Source organism: Dasypus novemcinctus, chromosome 9 (genome assembly GCF_030445035.2).
Source record: "Dasypus novemcinctus isolate mDasNov1 chromosome 9, mDasNov1.1.hap2, whole genome shotgun sequence".
NCBI lineage: Eukaryota > Metazoa > Chordata > Mammalia > Cingulata > Dasypodidae > Dasypus > Dasypus novemcinctus.
Window position 1 is genome coordinate 5,591,661 of NC_080681.1, and position 19,981 is coordinate 5,611,641.

General features: G+C 37.4%; 1 protein-coding gene across 4 annotated transcripts in view; it reads right to left on the reverse strand.

Moving 5' to 3' along the window:
• MAN1A2 (mannosidase alpha class 1A member 2) overlaps positions 1-19,981 on the reverse strand; it is a 254,045-nt gene that overhangs the window by 119,220 nt on the left and 114,844 nt on the right. For all 4 annotated transcript variants that reach the window (XR_001118517.3, XR_188123.5, XM_071217182.1 and 1 more), the window contains exons 6-7: positions 7,130-7,224; positions 4,372-4,495 (exon numbers count right to left, since the gene is read on the reverse strand). Coding sequence is in view for 2 of the 4 variants with exons in the window: in XM_071217182.1 (XP_071073283.1) it covers positions 4,372-4,495; positions 7,130-7,224 (219 nt within the window). In the remaining 2 variants the exon portion in view is untranslated. The remainder of the gene's footprint in view (positions 1-4,371; positions 4,496-7,129; positions 7,225-19,981) is intronic.

Sequence of the window (19,981 nt, forward strand, 5' to 3'; positions counted from 1 at the left end):
GAATTCAGTGCCCTGTCAGTGGGCCCTACTTTGGAATTTGTGTTCCTGAGTGTGATGGAGTTGGACTCAGATGTGAACTTTCTACACATGCCTCTTCTGTCATTTTTATTGAGCATGTGATAGTGCTGGGGTTGATGTATACCCAGAAGACGTCAATCTCTGAACTGGCCATGTGCCTACTGGGCCCTGAGCCTCAGCAAAGTTGCAGTTCCTACCCTCCAGTTTGTTGGACTTGCACAGGTCGGCTAACAGGGAGGTGAAGATGGTCAACCACCATACCAGGGAACTGAGAGGGCCTACAACTCCAAGCAGGAGAATCGTATCCATCAACCATGTGGGATCTAAGCCCCCTCTCAATATAGACGTGGAGTAGACATCACCAACCCAGGATCCAGAGGATGGAGGAATAAAATATGGATTAGAGTGAACTTACTGGTATTCTACTATAGAACTATTGTGACTAGTAATGGAAGAAACTGTAGCATTGATCTGGAGAAAGTGGCCATGGTAGTTGCTGAGGGCAGGGAGAGGGAAGAAGAGATGTGATGTGGGAGCATTTTCAGGACTTAGAGCTGTCCTAAATGATATTGCAGGGACAGATGCTGGACATTACATATCCTGCCATAACCCACTGAATGTATTTGGGAAGAGTGTAAACTATAATGTAAATTATAAGCCATGTGGTGCAGCAGTGCTCCAAAATGTATTCACCAAATGCAATGAATGTGCCACAAAGATGAAAGAGGTTGTTGATGTGGGAGGAGTGGGGGGTGGGGGGGATGTGAGGAACATCTTACATTTTTTAATGTAACATTTTTTGTGATCTATGTATCTTTCAAAACAAAGACAATTTAATAAAAATTAGAAATAAGAAATCCACAGACAAACTGAGATTGGCAGTGTAACACTGCTTATATTAGAGAATCCAGTTCAATTCCTTTCCTGCACTAAAAAAATTCAGGAATAAATATAACTTGGCTGTGAGACTGCTAAGTCAATACCATTTTTCTAGCCTCTCAAAACACCATGTCTAATGGAACCAAAGACACATCACCATCAACCTATGAATCCTGTTCTTGTTGCTAATCAGGATTTTGGCTTTTTATCTCAAGCAAACTATGCACTACTGGCATTTTATTTTTGAAATCTAAAATAACAACCATCTTCATCTCCCAAATCTCTCTGAACTTGACTGCTAATGGCGATCTTTAGTCCTATTTTCTGATATGATTTTATCAAGTATCCCTTAAATTTGTTGAAAATGCAGTCTGTAGTTGTGTTTCTAAACCTCCTTGTTGCTTTCAGATGTTTCCTACTGGTTAGATTCTCAACCCCAGAAATATCAATTAATGTTAAGTAATCTTTGCTTTACAAATTGATTAGCATTTTTTCTCCTTATGCTTGCCTTTGTATTTACTATGATTATCTTTTGCTTTTATTCCATGTCAGTAATTTGGTTTTCAACTAGGTAGAGTCAGTTCTTTGCTGTTTTTCATTTGCTTGTTATAGAAATACATCGTTTCAGCTCTCAATGTTCCTTTGGCCTGTAGGGCTTTTTTGAAAAATTTATTATTTAGTTTTAGAGTTCTAATTTTACTGATTTCAATTTCTATTATACTATAAACTGTTACTCATGGTGACTTTTTCCCCCACTGTTTCTAAAATTTGAAACTGGGTTCTTAATCTTTTACATGCTGAATACCACTCCACTTGTGTTTCCTGCAGTATGTTAGTATGTTTACATAATTGCCATGTTTTTTCTTTTCATGTGGCTCACATTTAACAGGATTCAGCTTTGACCTGAGCTTCCCCCTGATACAGTGACTGGATTCTCTTTAACTTCATTCATTCCTACTCTGTGTGTGTGTGTGTGTATTCCCCCATTCCTGGGTACAGTTTGGGATCTGGAGTACTAGTGTACCATCCAATTTCCTGAGGTCTTTGTTTTCATGGAGGATGGAAGCTACTAGACCTTTGAGCATCTGTATACTGAACGCCATAGGCATTGTTGTTCTTTGTGAAATTAATAGGGAGTACCAGGAATTTGCTGACTCACTTTTTTTACTCAGTAAGGATTCAAGTAGAGGTGGGAAGCAGACTTAAGATTAATGAGAAAAATCTTTTGCTTCTCTTTTCGGCTGCCACATATATATGGCATGAGATTCCAGTCTTTTCTTTCATTGCTACTGATTAATTTTTACTGGTCTTTACCACTTTTATTATTTTCATTTAATTAAGAAGGGAAATTTCTGTGATCTGGCTCCATTTTGCTATCCTTACCTAAAAATTCTTACGTTGTGTTTCTTTTTGCTTTTAATGAAATATTTCATATACAGATTCTACTCCTATCCCAATTTAAGACATACAATACTACAAAATCTCTGATGTACTGTTTACCACTGCCCATTCACATATCACTGCTTCTGTACCAGATGTAACCACAGTCCTGAATTTTATGTTCGTCATTGTCTTAACATTGTTAGAACCATTAAAATTCCTAAACAATATATTATCTGGTTCTACTTGTTCTGATGTTTATAAAAGCTGGATCACACTCCTTTAATTGATAAATATAACCCTAATTCATTTATTTTCACTGTTCTATTTTATTATATATATTGCTAATACAAACAATGCTGCTATGAACATGCTGTAGATGTACCTACCAAAGAATAGAAATGCTAGATTATAGTTTATGTGCATTTCCAACATTACCAGTTAACATTGTTTCATGTTTTTTAAAAATCCATTTTTTTATCCTAAGGTAAGATATTTTACTATATTTTATTTTTAAAAGTAGCGAACATTTGAACCTTTAATAATATTTCTGGAATTCATTGTTATAATCTACGATTGTACTTTTGTCCCAACAAGTTTCCACATACATATATGGGTCTGCCTAATGGCTATTTAATCTGTTCATAATCTGTTTATCTCTGTATCAATACTATGCAGTGTTGATAACTGGATACTGAAAATCCAACCATCTTGTTTTTCTTCAGGATCTGTCTTGAATATTTATATTACATATAAATTCTACAAGTGTCTTGTTAAGTTCCACCTAAAAAAAAAAACTACAAGGGATTTGAAGGGCATGGGATTGATACTACAGATCAACAGCATAACGTAAATTTTTATATTATCTGCTGTGGTAGTTTGAGATTGCATGTACCCCAGGAAAATTATGTCCTTAGAGCTAAGCCATCCTTGTGTGTGTGAACCTATTGTAGGTGGGGCCCTTTGATTAGATCACTCCAGTTAGGGGCATATGCTTAGATTACTTTAACAGGGCGGGACATGGGGTGGGTTTTAACCCTCTTATTGGAGTCCTTTATAAACGGGATGAATACAGAGAGACAGAGCCACAGAGACAGAGCAAAACTCCCAGAAGCTGAGAGAGAAAAGGTCCAGAAACCAGAAGCGAAAATCAAAGGAACCAAGGAAAGGGAAAGCCAGAGGAGCAGAGGGAAATCTGGTGGAGTACAGATAAAGCTGGAAAAAGACAGAAACTGAAGGCAACAAGATCCAGAGAAGAACGGAGAGACAGCACACACTCCTTGTGCTCTGCCATGCGACAGGAGTCCAGGATTGCCTTCCCAAAGGAAGCCCTCCCTGAGGATGCCTGGACTTGGACAGTCTCTCGGCCTTGGAACTGGAAGCTTATGAGTAAGTCAGCCCCCGTTTCTGGTGTACTGCCCTGGCAGCCTTCAGCTAACTGAAACATCTGCCTATATATGAACATGATAATTCACTCCGTTTAATTAGGCCCACTTTAATGTCAGTCAATAAAGTTTTGAATCTTATTCCTCTTTTCTTAAATTTGTAGAAATCTTATACAATTGTTCTTACCACACAAGGCATCTTTCTTAAAATGAAGTTCTCTTGCCTTTTGTAGCTGGTGTGGCAAAGTGATATTGATTTTTTATATCTATATTGATCTTTTATTCAAAACAGAAACTTACTGTTTCTAGTAATTTAAATGTAGACTGTCTTAATGTTTTAGGGTAGATGATCATGTAATATATGAATAATTACTGCGTTTTATTTCTTCCTCTTCAGTTCTTCAATTTTTTGTTCCTCTTTTCCCCCTTGTCTTACCATGCTTTCTAGGGACTTTAGTACAATAGTGAGTAGAAGTAGCAATGGAATTTTTTTAAAGCTAACAGTAGTTATGATTTCTCAAATAACGCAAATATTTTAAATATGTTGTAATAGAAAAACTTTTTGAAATTATTAAAGAAACAAAGGTTAGAGTCATGGTACACATATATCCAGAAATGAAAACATTTTCTAAGGATTAATCAAGTCTTTGGGTAAAAATTAAAGTACTTTTTTATAGCAAGCAAAGAAAAAGAGAACAAGAAAACCAACCTTTTTGTAGTAAACTGGGTCCCCTGTCAAATAACTGAGGTGCACAAACTCCATATGCAGGGTTCCAAATTCAGCAAGAATACTGCTGCCTGCAGATGCCCAGCCCCAGTTCCGCCCTACTCCACTGAATGAAAGGAAAGGCGAGAGGAGAAAGAATTGGGAAAAGACTAAACATTTTAATGTGAATTTTAAATAAATCTCATAATAACTACTGTAACTAACACAATAGTTTTTTATTTCTAATACTTAAACACTTTTGAAAGGTAATAAATGCACGTTTTTAAAAATCAAAATGATATAAAATGGTATACAGTGAAAATATTTCTTCCAGTCCATTCTGTTCCTCCACCTAACCAGGTCTCACAGATATAAACTTACAACAGTGTCAATAACTTACAACAGTGTCTTATCTATTAGTAAGAATTTTAAGCATATATAAACAATCCAAATATATATTATTTTCTTCCTTTGTTGTAAAAAACCACAGCAAACTATACCTTCTACGCTGTACCTTGTATTTCACTCTTGAAGATATACCTAGAGATCTTAGCACATCAGTTCATAAACAGCTTTCTCATGTTGTCTTTTTAAAAGCTATACAGAATACTATAATATTAATGTTTCTCATATGGAATGCCTAACTCCAGGGATTTATAAAAATGTACAGGAGAGAGACAATCAGCAAGATGGCGGCAAGTAAGGCACTCCTAGAGTCAACTTGTGCTACAGGGCAGTTAGTAATTACCCAGAGCTCTCTAAAGCACCTGTTTGGGGGCTCCAGAAACCAGAAGAGCATCCTGCCACATCCTTGAAGGAATGGAAGGAGGAGCCTGCCCATCTGCAGAGAAGACTCGTTAAGCAGAGTGCCCCATGCCCCGGAGGCCAGTGCCCATCCTCCACTGGAGGCACAAGCGGCCTTGGGAGCTGTTCCACGGCTGAAATTGGAAGCCCCAATTCCATAATCATGAAGAAGAGCATCAGAAAATCTGTCATGAAACCAAACAGAGAAGAGGTATGTGCACACCATCCCTCATATCCTTTCATGGAGGCTGTTTGGGAACTTTGGCCAGCTTTTTCCTTACATGTAAGTAATTTACATTATATAAAGTGCATGAAACCAGAAAACAGCAAAATGAGATTTAATGTTTAGTATTAAATTGTTGATGCCTCAATATAATCTAAACTCTAAAAAGCACTTCATTAGAAAGAAATGATTAAAATAATTAGTTTTTTACAAATCAAGTTGAAACGCAATCATGCCTCCAGAAAAATAATGCTCCCAACTTTGGTTTAAAAGGGTCTGAATTCAAGGAGAGTCAAATTTTCATAGAATTCCCAAGCCCCAACATTAAAATGAATAAACAATTTTATTTGAAGAAGAAATTAGCAAAAAATTTAGGGCACATTAAGTTTTTAATGCAAGTTAAAATAGGTTGAAATTATCCAAATTTGGGTTGTAAATTTCTGCACAATTTCTGAAATTATCCAAAGAAAATATTTCATTTATCTCTAAGAGAAAATGAGTGTTCTCTATTAGAATGAAATAGATTACAAAGAATGATGCTCTAAGAGTTCACTATGAATTTGAATAATTTAGGTACGATAATAAGAACCTATGTCAGTTTGAGATTATATATGAATTTCAAAAAGAGAGATTTTCTTTGTAAACTGGCCTGTTCCTCTGGGTGTAATCCCTTTGATGTATTAGATTCAGCTGAGATGTTCTGATTAAATTATGTTAAGATTAGGGTTTTCATTCGACCACTTCAGGGTTGAGCCCCTGCCTCCTCAGTGGGCTATATAAGTGGAAACTCAATCAAGGAGAAAATACACAGAGAAGAGAGAGAACTCTATAGAAAGGAAAAGGAAAGAACTTGTCAGCTTTGATTCTGTGGCCCTGGGAAGAAAGATGAGCTATTTGCCAGACAGTTTACAGTTGACCTTGTGAAGGAAACAGAGCAGCTGAGCCCAGAAAGAAATGAGCCCTCCAGCCTACAGCTGAGATGGGAAGCTGGGCCCACAGAGCCAGAAGAGAAAAGGGGAAGGCTGAACCCTCACAGACATCACCCACCATCTTGTGGCAACATGTGGCAACAGACATTAGGGAGGAAGTACCTCTTATGTTATCTTGAGTTGAACTCTTCACGGCCTTGTAACTGTAACCTTCTACCCCAAATAAACACCCTTCATGAAAGTCAATAGAGTTCTGGTGCTTTGCATCAATACCACTTTGGCTGACTAATACAAGGACCCTATAGTCAACATCTTGAATTATGTCTGTCTTTATCATTCATATCATTCATAAGATATTCAACAATAGGAAGCCCTGATTTTTAGGCATTTTGTTTTTTATCTTGACTTAGAAGACGAACAGCAGTAGGTGGTATGGCGGGGGGTGGGGGGGAGGCGAGGGAAAGTGCTCTGAATTCATTATAGCACCAAAAGGAAATGAGTAAGTACACAAAAGAATCAAATTTTATACCCACACAGGTGTGAGCAAGTGAAATCTAGACTTAGAGAAACAAATAGTAGTAATTGGAATGAAGTGAAGAAAGGTGAACTGATTCAAAGTAAGGAAAACATTAAAAATATATATTTTTTAAGAAATATGCTTCTCCATTTATGCAGAGGAAAACAACATAAGACTAAATCAGTAGTGCTAGTGGATTATTTGAATTTCTAAACCTCATTCAAAAGGTTAAAAATTGATCAACCTAATTCCTTCAGATCAGGAATAACCACATAAAATTCAGTTTACCTTTTCAGATTTACCATTGCCCAGGGAATCCCAGTAGGTGTATTAAAGGCAGGAAGGAGTTTCTCAGCCAACTGCACTGCTTTGACCTTGAATACCTGGGATAAAACATAAATGTTCATTAATTATAGCCATCAATAAGCATTTCTGACCTCTCATAGGATGCATACCACAATGTCCTGGGTACATGGAAGTACTAAAAATAGAGATGGCATCTCTTTGGTACAACAGAGTATCGAGCAATCAGAAAAGTGTTTCCAAGTTGGATACTGAGAAAAACCTGAAACTACAATTTAAATGAAAGGAAAAGGACATGGTTTGGTGATGACATTATCTGAATTTTCAGCAGACAAAAAAATCTAAGAGTAAACACTGAATTTTTAGCCAAAGTATACAAGTTCTAATATCAAAGCAAAATAAAGAGATGTAAGCCAATTTTGATAAATGCCCTTGGCTTATTATAAACATGTTTATGTCTCATTATTTTCATCCAGTTTTAACCAGGCAAAGAAAACACCCGAGTTCACATTCCGCATTTACTTTGTATGATGGCTTGGAACTGTGTGTACCTCAGAGAAACTTGTTCTTAAAGTTACTCCCTCCCTGTGGGTGTGGACCCACTGTAAGCAGAACCTTTCCATGAGGCTACTTCAGTTGACGTGTGACCCACCTCAGTCAGAATGGGTCTCAATCCTACTACTTAAGTCCCACGAAATCCAGACAGAGAAAGAGAAAGTTGCAAAGAAGCTGAAACTGAGCCCAAAAGAGAAGAGACCAAGAGATGCATCCATGTGTCTTGCCAAGTGACAAGCCCCAGAAAGTCACAGTCTTGGGGAGAAAGCATTGTCTTGTCGATGCCTTGATCTGGACATCACACCAGTCTCAAAACCGAGAAGGAGTAAATTCCCACTGTTTAAGGCTAAGCATCTCATGGTATTCGCTTAAGCAGCCTAGGAAACTAAAACACCGTGAGAGTTATAAATGTTCTGCCTCTCTGTCCAAACTGCTGCTTTTTGAAAGTAGCCAAAACAATATATAATCTAAATTGTATAGTATTATCAAAATGTATATAGTAAAATTTCTAGTATTTTCTTAGCATATCCCACTGAAACGTTCGTGTACCCCACTTTGGAGACTACTGACTCAGGGATTCCAAGCTAATATTAGATCATAATGTTCAATTAATAAAAGTGGCATGTGTTCCTATATGCCTCAAGCCTTTCCTTTCTCAAAGTGATTCCAAATTGATAGTTATTTAAGGCCCATTGTTTCACTGCAGGCAATTATTTTTAATAAAATTACTATTCTTTGAATAATAATAAGTAGTTGAAAGTTAATGACCAGATCAAAGTTTTAAGTTAGGATAATGTTAAACAGAGCATTACTGGGGCTAGAAAATATCAGAAATACTATAAGCAGAAAAAAAAAATATGACATTAAGGTGTTCTGCAAAGTTGTATAAATAGGGTAAGAGTCACTTAGGATAATTTATTATTAGATATATGTTTGCAATATACCAGTTCCTTTTCTTTTCTTTTTTTTTTAAATTTTGTACCAGTTCCTTTAATACCTACTTAATATAAAAAACCCAAAGAAAAAACATAATTTAAAAGTTTGAATTATCTTCTCATCTCATTATTTCAGAAAAGCAAATGTAAACACTCTCTCTCTAGTAACAATTATGTAAGAAAAGACAAGTTACATATAGTAAATATAAGGTAAACAGAACTGTTTCTGTTTACTATGAGAACAAAGGGACCAAGTTCTTATCTAAGAATTAATATTAATGCCACACATTTTAAATCATAGTTTACATCACATTTTTCTAAGTATAAGACTAGTATTAAAAATGGTAAAATGACTTACAAACATAAAGCTTTTCTAAACAGCATTCTCATTTCACTTCCAGAAATAATCAATGACATACTATCTAATTTTGAACTACTGTGTGTCATTAATAACAGTTAATATATATAGTAACCAATTCTAGCATACATTCCAAAAAGAAATTAATCCCCCAATGCCACTGGGAAAATTTTTCTTATATACGATGCTTAATTTATTCACAAATATATAAAATCTTTAATGATAAATAGATTACAGAAATAGAAAATTCCCTATTTTCAGAAACATATTTTGACAGACAGTAGCAAGAACACCAACATATTTTGGTAGACAATACCAACAGCTAATTTAAAGTAAATTAGTGTTCAATATGCAGTGCAGGCAGATAATGTAAATCAAAAGGTATCAAAAAGAGTACATAGTAAAAACCTCTTTTCCATCCCGACCCCTCACCCACACAGTTCCTTCTACAATGCAAACAGCTATCAGCTTCTTATCTAGGAAACACTGTGTGCTACAAGAGTTCTATGTGTGGTTCCTTGTGGTGCCAAGTAAAAACCACATTTTTACAAACACACACACACAGTCACTCTCTCTCTCTCTCTCTCTAAAACACAGAATATTATAAGCTCTATCCTGAGCTTGCTTCTTTCACGTATTGTACCTTGGAGAACTTTCAAAATCAGTCCACAAAGGACGAGCTTGATCTTTTTAGTGGCTGCATAATTTCCGCTTATATGGATATACTGTGGTTTATTTAATCAGTCCCCTAATGACAGATATTCAATTGGTTTGCAAAAATAAACCTAAGTAAGAAAAATTCCAAAAGCAGAATTTGTTGGCTCAGTGGGCATATGTGTTTGTAATGATAGTTACTGCCAATCTGTCCTCCAGATGCCTAATTTATATTTCCACCAGAAATTTACAAAAGCGACTGTTTCTCCATATCTTCATAACAGAAATGTTATCAAATTTTTGATTGCTATCAATCTGATAGTTACAAAGAATACTCCATTGTTACTTTTATTTTTGTTTCTTTTATTATGAAAGTGGCTTAGAATCACTAACCCATTCAAATCCCCTTTTCATGTATTGTAGAAGATGAAAACAACATATAACATTTGTCAGATTCTACTCTGTCTAAGGTTTTGGATATGGCCTAAGTACTGTCAAGTGTATGCAACCATACAATATTTGGAAAGAAGAAGTGAGTAATCTGAAGAAGTGGTCACATGATAGGAGGCTGATCTTCTTGCAAGCACAGTGGTGAAAGGGTCTGATTCATCTGTGCTAGCTCTAGTAAAAGTTCTAGTTACTAGTAACTATTACAGCTCTATAGTTGCCATGTAGGCAATAAAGACAATGGAGTCTGTGCTCAATCAGTTACATGATATGCTTGGGCATTTCTCCTGTCTGCATGCATCCTAGCCATGTAACAAAAAATACTGGATTTCCTGACACTTCCAGAAATTCTGTTAGCTATTTACTACCCTCAAAGAAACCCCTAGATAAAATGGATACTGTTTTCTGCAACTAGGACTCTTAAGTGATAAAATAATGAAAGTAAATTAACTCTTCACAAGAACCTCAAAAGTATTTAAATAAAGACTTCCAAATGTTTCACTGATTTAAAGAAAAAACTTTTATTTATTTGATGTCTATTATAGAAAATCTCCCAGCTATTTTTGTCAGAGCAAATAATCATGAAACCAGGCCAGTAAATAATAATGGTCCTAGGGATGGCAGAATTGGTCCTAGGAAAAACTGTGAGAGGACTGCAGAAAGATGGCAGAGTAGGAAGCTCCAGGAATGAGCCTCCCCACCACCAAAACAATTACTGAACTGGCAGGAACTGTATAAATCACCCATTCTGCAACTCCAGAGTCTAACGGAACATCATGCAACATCCACGGAAGAGCTGGAGGAAGAAGCTGGAGGACTGCGATAAAGACCAACGAGTTTCACATTGCCCGGAGGGGCCATCTTCCCCCTTTCCCCAGCCTTGTGGCAGGGCAGTAGTGGGAACTAGAGCTCTGGCTGCTAATGCGAGGATGGGACATAAAGAAATAATCCTCAGAACTCCACGGATGTGTGGTCTGGTCCCAGATCTCTACCTTTGATCAGTTATTTGAGATCTCTGGGGGTCCACTCTGAGAGCGGCCACTGTTTGAAACCCTCTGAGGCAAAGGTGACAGAGGACTCGTCAAGGCAGTAAACATCCTCAAAGCTATGGAAAAAGTCAAAGGGCTGCATTACCCAGGCAAATGCTGACTTAAGAAAACACAGTTTCAAAAGCCATAGAAGAAGCACCTGGTGCCCTTGCTGGCTTCTTCACCCCATGCCATCCACAACACAGGGTGGAGTCAGTTTGCACTACCACTGTGGGTCCCTGGCCCTGTTCCAGATGGAGCAGAGAGGCTTCTGTACGTCACTGTCCATCTGTCAGGCGGACTGAGAGACTGAGCCGGGGAACATGTCTCGGGCTCGTTCACCTAGAGTTGATTAAGAGGGCAGAGAGGCCATCTGCAGAAAACTGAAATAGTAGGAGAAACAATCAAATTGAAAGGGCTTGGGGAAAAGGACTGCCTGCACCAAGTCACTCAAAAGAGCACTGAGAAAGGGGAGGAGGTCTATGAAAGCTCCTGTTAGCTGTAGAGAGGACAGAAACCCCTAAGGCCCCTAGCAAGCACGAGCACAACCACAAGCCCAGGGGAAGAAGCAGACTGCCCAGCTTGGCTTCAGTCTGGCTCAGACAGACAGAGAGGACTGCGCCTCCCACCTGCCTCACACTGACCTGCACGACAGCAAGGCTAAACCCTGAAGGGACACTGGCCAAAGCAGAGCCAACTGCCAAGCGTAAGGTAGTTTTTGAAATACTTTTATCACTAGCTGGAAACAAACTTAAGGGACAGTCCAGAGACTAAATTCCAGAAACTAAATTTACTGGACAGGAACTTTAAAATAAGTTCACTCTCTCTCTCAATGTGATAAAAGATAACACAGGAAAAGAACAAAAGAATATGAGGAAAACAATGAATGAACAATATTGGAATATCTCCAGAAAAACACTGGAGTTGAACACAATAACTGAAATGAAAAATTCTCTATACAGCTGAAACCACAGAATGGAGGTGGCAAAAGAAAGAATCAGGGAAATCAAGGTTGAGACATTGAAATGATCTAGGCTTAGGAGAAGAAAGATTAAAGAATAAAAAAGAATGACGAGAACCTAAGAGACTGGGGGACACCATCAAGCATGCCAAAACACATGCTACGGGAGTCCCAGAAAGAGAAGAGAGAACAGGGCAGAACGACTAGTCAAAGAAATGACAGAGAACTTCTTAAACTTAGCAAAAGATGCAAACATGCACATCCAAGAAGCTCAGAGAATACCTAACAGGATAAACATGAAGAAAACTACACCCCAACATACAATGATCATGCTCAGTCTAATTGGGACTCCTTTGAACATAACATATTGCAAAAGAGAGTTCTGAAAGCTGCCAGAGAAAAGCAACATGTTATGTACAAAGTAGTCCCAATGAGATTGAGTGTCAATATCTCATTAGGAATAATGGAGGCAAGAAGGCAGTGGGTTGAAATCCTTAAGTGCTAAGAAATAACAACAACATGAAACAAACAAACAAAAAACTGTCAGCCAAGAATTTTATATCCAGTGAGACTTGCCTTCAAAAATGACCAGGAGATTAAGATATTCTCAAACGAACAAAAGCTAGGGAATTCATCACCGCTAGACCTGCCCTACAAGCAATGCTAAGGGAATTCTTCACCCTGAAAGAAACGGACACAAGACAGTGCTTCAGGCAGCAGGAAGGAATCAGGACCTGCAGTAAACCATGTGGATGCTTACAAATGACAGTGCTTCAGGCAGCAGGAAGGAATCAGGACCTGCAGTAAACCATGTGGATGCTTACAAATGACAGTGCTTCAGGCAGCAGGAAGGAATCAGGACCTGCAGTAAACCATGTGGATGCTTACAAATGACAGTGCTTCAGGCAGCAGGAAGGAATCAGGACCTGCAGTAAACCATGTGGATGCTTACAAATGACAGTGCTTCAGGCAGCAGGAAGGAATCAGGACCTGCAGTAAACCATGTGGATGCTTACAAATGACAGTGCTTCAGGCAGCAGGAAGGAATCAGGACCTGCAGTAAACCATGTGGATGCTTACAAATGACAGTGCTTCAGGCAGCAGGAAGGAATCAGGACCTGCAGTAAACCATGTGGATGCTTACAAATGACAGTGTTGCTGTGGTGTATTGTTTGGTATTTAATTCCACTGCTTACTTTCTATAGGTGATAAAATGCATAAAAAATAAGGCTAAATCTATGGTTTTGGACATACAAAGTACAAAGACATAAGTGAAAAATAAGTACACAAAAAAGGAGGGGACAGGAGGATATTGGAAAATTATATCTGTATGCTATTAAAATAAAGTTGGTATCAAACCAATTATGATGGTTATATATTTAGGAAGATAAATTTTAACCGCATGGAAACCACAAGGAAAATAAATTACAAATATATCTAGATAAAAAAGAGAAAGCACTTAATATGGTACAACACAAAAAAATCACATAAACAAAAATGTAGCATTAACGGAAAACTTGAGGGGAAAAAGGCTAAATACCAAAATGGTAGAAGAAAGTTCTGTATTATTAGTCATTATTTTGAATGTAATTAAACTGTCCAGTTAAAAGATAGAGATGGACAAAAAGGATAAACAACCATGACCCAACTATATGTTATCTGCAAGAGATGTGCCTTCAATTCAAAGATACAAGTAGGATGAAGTGAAAGGACGGGAAAAAATACACCATTCAATTAGTAACCAAAAGAGCTGGGGTACCTCTACTATTATCAGATAAAATAAACTTTAATGGATAGACTATCTAGTTGGAAGATCAATAAGGAAATATAAAACTTGAATGATACTCCAAACCAACACTATCTAAGAGACATATTTAGAACACTTTCAAAGAGAAAACTTAACACGCACACAAAAACAGCAAGTAAATAAAACCCTAGAGAGGGAAGCTAATCAACTGAATAAACTCACCAAGATAAAAAGATGACCAGATAGCAACAAAAAATTACAAACCACACCAAAAAAACAGGAAGTCATGGCTGAGTCCAATGAACAAACTGAAAACCAGGAAGACAAGCAGAACATCGAACAACTAATCAAAGCTGTATAAACAAATATCATGGACCAACTTAATGAAGTGAAGGAAGAGATTAAGGATATTAAGAAAACACTGGACCAACATACTGAAGAAATTATAAACATACATAAAAATAAAAAATATGATGGTGATGAGTGGCACAACCCAAGAAATCAAAAACACACTGGAAGCACACAACAGCAGATTTGAACAGGCAGAGGAAAGAATTAGCGATGTGGAAAACAGTACATCTGAAATCAAACAAATAGTAGAACAGATAGATAAAAAGAAAAAAATCCAGCAGGGACTTAGGGATTTGAACAACAACACAAAACGCACAAACAGATACATTAAAGGCATCCCAAAGGAGAAGAGAAGGGAAAGGGGACAGAAGAGGTGTTGGAGGAAATAATGGCTGAAAACTTCCCAAGCCTACTGAGGAAGATGTACATGTCCAGAAAGCACAGCACACCCCGAAGAGTAGAAATCCCAACAGAACTACGACTCTAAGACATATTCTTGTCAAACAGTCCAATGCTCAAGATGAAGAAAAAATACTGAAGGCAGGAGTAAAGAGAACCATCACATACAAGGGAAGTTCAGTAAGATTAAATGCTGATTTTTCCCCTGAAACCATGAAGGCAAGAAGACAGTGGTATGCCATAGTTAAGGTACTAAAAGAAAAAAAAATTTCCAGCCAAGAATACTCTATCCAGCAAAGCTGGCATTTAAAAATGATGGAGAGTTCAAAATATTCACAGATAAACAAAAACTGGGAGAGTATGCCAATAAAAAACCTGACCTTTAAGAAATACTAAAGGGAGTTCTGCAGGTTGAAAGGAAAAAACAGGATAGAGAGAATTGGAGGAGAGGGTAAGAACAACTAAAAAGACAAAAACAGAAATAAAAACAATATATGACATACATAAATCCAACGAAAATATAGCTCGTGTACATAATTCTTTGAGAGTAATAATACCGAATGTTAATGGACTAAACTCACCAGTCAAGAGACACAGATTGGCAGAATTGATAAGGAAATACGACCAATCTATATGCTGTCTACAAGAAACCTACCTTAGACCCAGGGATTCAAGGAGGCTGAAAGTAAATGGCTGGAAAACAATCTTACAAGCAAACAATAACCCAAAAAAGGGCAGGAGGAGCTGTAATATCATCAGACAAAATAGACTTCAAATGCAACACTATTTTAAGAGACAAAGATGGACACTACATATTAGTAAAAGGGGAAATCTTTCAAGAAGAGAAAGAACAATCATAAACACTTATGCATCCAACCAGGGTGCCTGAAAATATATGAGGCAAACACTGGAAAACTAAGTGGAGAAACAGATGCTGCTACAATTGCCCTGGGAGATTTTAGTACACCATTATCCCCATTAGACAGAACATCTCAACAGAGAATCAATAAAGAAAAAAGACTTTGAATAATATATTAGAGGATCTGGAACTAATAGATACATATGGAACACTACACCCAAATACAGTGGGATATACATTCTTCTCAAATGCACATGGATCATTTTCCAAGATAGATCACATGCTAGACCACAGAAAAGTTCTCAATAAACTCAGAAAGACTGAAATTATACTAAGACCACAATGGACTGTAAGGGCCAGAAAACCAGACGAGGCACAAAGATATAGAAGTTAAACAACACACGACACACTCTTGGACAAACAGTGGATCATTTCAAAAGAAATCAGTAACTACCTTGAAATGAATGAAAATGATAACAACATATCAAAACCTATGAGATGCAGTAAAAGCTGTACTGAGAAGGAAATGCATATCCATAGATTCATATATGAAATAAGAAGAAAGAGCTAGAATTGAAGACCTAACCACATTTGGAATGAGAAAAAGAACAAACTAACCCCAAAGGAAGTAGAAAGAAGGAAAAAACAAAGATTAGATCAGAACGAAATTGAACATAAAATAAGAAAGCACTAGAAAAATGAACAAAACCAAAAGCTGGTTCTTCGAGGATATCAATAAAATTGACAAACCCTTAGCTAGACTAAGAAAGAAAAAAAGAGAGAAGATGCAACTACATTAAGAAATGAGGAAGGGGATATCACGAGTGACCCCACAGAAATAAAGGGTATTATAAGAGGATACTTCAAAAAATTATATGCCAACAAGAAGGACACTGATTGAGAGGAAATGGACAAATTCCTAGAAACAGAGAAGGAGCCTATATTGAGGAAAACAGAAATTGATGAACTCAACAGACCAATCCAAGTAAAGACATAGAATCAGTCATTTAAAATCTCCCAACTAAGAAGAACCCAGGACCAGATGGCTTCATAGGGGAATTCTACCAAACATTCCAGAAGAACTAACACCAATCCTGCTTAAACTCTTCCAAAACATTGAAGTAGAAGGAACATTGCTTAACTCATTCTATGATGCCAACATTACCCTAATACCAAAGCCAAACAAAGATGCCACAAGAAAGGAAAATTACAGACCAATCTTCCTAATGAACCTAGATACTAAAATCCTCAACAAAATACCTGCTAATCTTATTTGATGTGTACCAAATGAATGACACACCATGACGAAGTGGGTTTCATCCCAGGCATGGAAAGACGGTTCAACACAAGAAAATCAATCAATGTAATACACCACATAAACAGATCAAAAGAAAAAAGAACCACATGATCATCTCCACAGACGCAGATAAAGCATTCGACAAAATACAATACCCTTTCCTGACAAAAACACTGCAAAATATAGGAATAGAAGGAAACTTTCTGAACATGATAAAGGGTATATATGAAAAACCCACAGCTAACATCATATACAAATGGTGAAGTCCTAAAAGCTTGCCCTCTAAGAAGGGGAACAAGACAAGGATGCCCACTGTCACTGTTCCTATTTAACATTGTGTTAGAAGTACCTGCTTGAGCACTAAGGCAAGAAAAAGATATAAAAGGCATCCAAATTGGAAAGGAAGAAGTAAAAATTTCACTATTTGAAGACAACAGGATCCTATATATAGAAAGCCCTGTGAAATCTACAACAAAGTTTCTAGAACGTATGAGTTCAGTAAAGTTGCAGATTATAAGATCAATGCAGAAAAATCACTAGCATTTCTGTACACCAATAATCAGCAATCTGAGGAGGCAATCAAGAAAAAAATACAATTTACATTAGTAACTAAAAAAATTTAACTAAAGATGTAAATGACTTATACACAGAAAACTCCACAACACTATTAAAGGATATCGAAGAAGACTTAAATGGAAGAATATTCCCTGTTCACAGATAGGAAGACTAAATATTATTAAGATGTCTATGCTACCCAAACTGATCTACAGATTTAATGCAATCCCAATAAAAATCAATACAACATTTTTTACTGAATTGGAAAAATTATGAAATTTATTTGTAAGGGTAAGAGGCCCCGAATAGCCAAAGACATATTGAAAAAGAAAAATGAAATCAGAGGAATCACACTACCTGACTTTAAAACATAATACAAAGCTACAGTGGTCAAAACTGCACGGTACTGACACAAGGATAGATACACTGACCAATGGAACTGAATTGAGAGTTCTGATACAGATCCTCACATATACAGACATCTGCTATTCGACAAGGCCACCAAGCCCACTCAACTGGGAAAGAATGGCCTTTTCAACAAATGGTGCTTGGAGAATTGGATATCCTTACCCAAAAGAATGAGAGAGGAACACCATGTCATACCTTGTACAAAAATCAACTCAAGATGGATCAAAGATCTAAATGTAAGCGCCAAGACCATTAAGACCTTGGAAGAAAATGTAGGGAAGCATCTACAGGAACTTGTAATGGGAAATGGCTTCATGAACTTTACACCCAAAGCACGAGCAGCAAGAAAAAATAGAGAAATGGGACCTCCTCAAAATTAAAATCTTTTGTACCTAAAGGATTTTGTCAAGAAAGTGAAAAGTCAGCCTACCCAATGGGAGAAAATATTTGGTATCCATATATCTGATAGGAGCCTAATATCCAGCATATATAAAGAAATACTATATCTCGAAAATAAAAAGACAAACAACCCACATAAAAAATGGGCAAGTGATGTGACTCTCCAAAGAAGAATACAAATGGCTAAAAAGCATATGAAAAGATGCTCAACATCACTAGCTATTAAGGAAATGCAAATCCAAACTATAATGAGATACCATCTTACACCAATTAGACTGGTGGCCTATTAAAAAAAACAGAACTACAACTGTTGAAGAGGATGTGAGGAATGGGAACCCTTATCCACTGCTGGTGGTAATGTAGAATGGTCCAGTCATTGCAGAGGACAGTTTGGTGGTTCCTCAAAAAACTAACTGTAGATCTGCCACATGACCCAGCAATTCCACTGCTGGGTATATACCCAGAAGAACTGAAAGCAAAGATATGAACAGATAGATACATACCAATGTCATAGCAGCATTATTCACTATTGCCAAAAGCTGTCAAATGCCGATCAACAGAAGAAAGGATAAACAAAATGTAGTATATACATACAATGGAATACTACTCTGCTGTAAGAAGGAATACAGTACTAACACATGGATAACATGGATGAATCTTGAAGACCTTATGTTGAGTGAAGGAAGCCAGGCATTAAAGGAAAAATACTACATGGCCTCTCTGAAATGAACTAAACAAATCAAGCCAACTCAGAGGGCTAGAGTCTGGAAGATAGGTTTACAGGAAATAGAAAGGGAAAAGAAGGTTGTGAGCCAACACCCACAGGGTGAAATCTATAAGGTGGAAGTGAGTAGTTGTGCAGTGAAGGGATATGACAGGGGTGTACTGAGTTAGGCAGTGCAAGCTTGATAGGGGGCTAGGGTAGGGAGGATGGGTTAAATGGTCCATGGAACCATGGGGGGAGCAGTGGGGGAGGGAGCAGGTGAACACTGGGGATTGGTGGGTACATGGCTGAAATTACAATGTTGAGAAAATTATTTTGGAAACATGACAAGGAAAGGCTACTGGTATAGGGTGTTGGATTGGGGAGGGGGGCATTTGGGACAGGGTGCACGTGGGGCAGTCTTCCAGAGAATGTGCGAGTGACCATTTTGTCACAGTGTGTTGTATCAGTGAGGAGAGACCCATATAATGAGTGGGAAAGATTAGGACTCCCATCCTGGGGAGGCTCAATATGTTCTCTAACAGAGGGGAGGGTGTCTCCCAAGAGCATGGGAGGACAGATTAGGGTGTCAAGCCCTCAGCATTGTTGCAAGTATCTATGAATCTCATCCTTCAAGGAGTGAAGCCTGGTGGTCTCTGTAGGCCCTGAGTGGAGTGGGAGGGAGGAAAGGAATAGATGGAGGAGGGGTTAGTTAGAGGGCAATGGAAGAGTTCTGCATGATCTTGCAATGATGGATACAGGTCATGTTAAATTTCATCAAAAATTCCTAACTGTACAGTCTAAATTGTAAACCATAATGTAAACTACTGACCATGGTTAGTAGCTATGTTTCAATATTTGTACATCAGATGTAACAAATGTACCACCCACATGTAAAAAGGTCATTAACAAGGAAGGGGGAAAAGGGAGAGGAAGTTAGTACATGGGAGTCCCCTAGATTCTGTGTGTCACTTTACTGGACCTAAAACTGAAAGGAATGGAAGAAATTGCCACTGTACACAAAGGACAACAGTTATTACAGTGATAAAAGGCAAAAAGTCAAAAAATTTTTCTTAATATTTGAAATGGAAGAAATTGCCACTGTACATACAGAACAGCAGTCATTACAGTGATGAAAGGTAAAAAAGTCAAAAAATTTTTTTTAATATTTTTCATTTTTT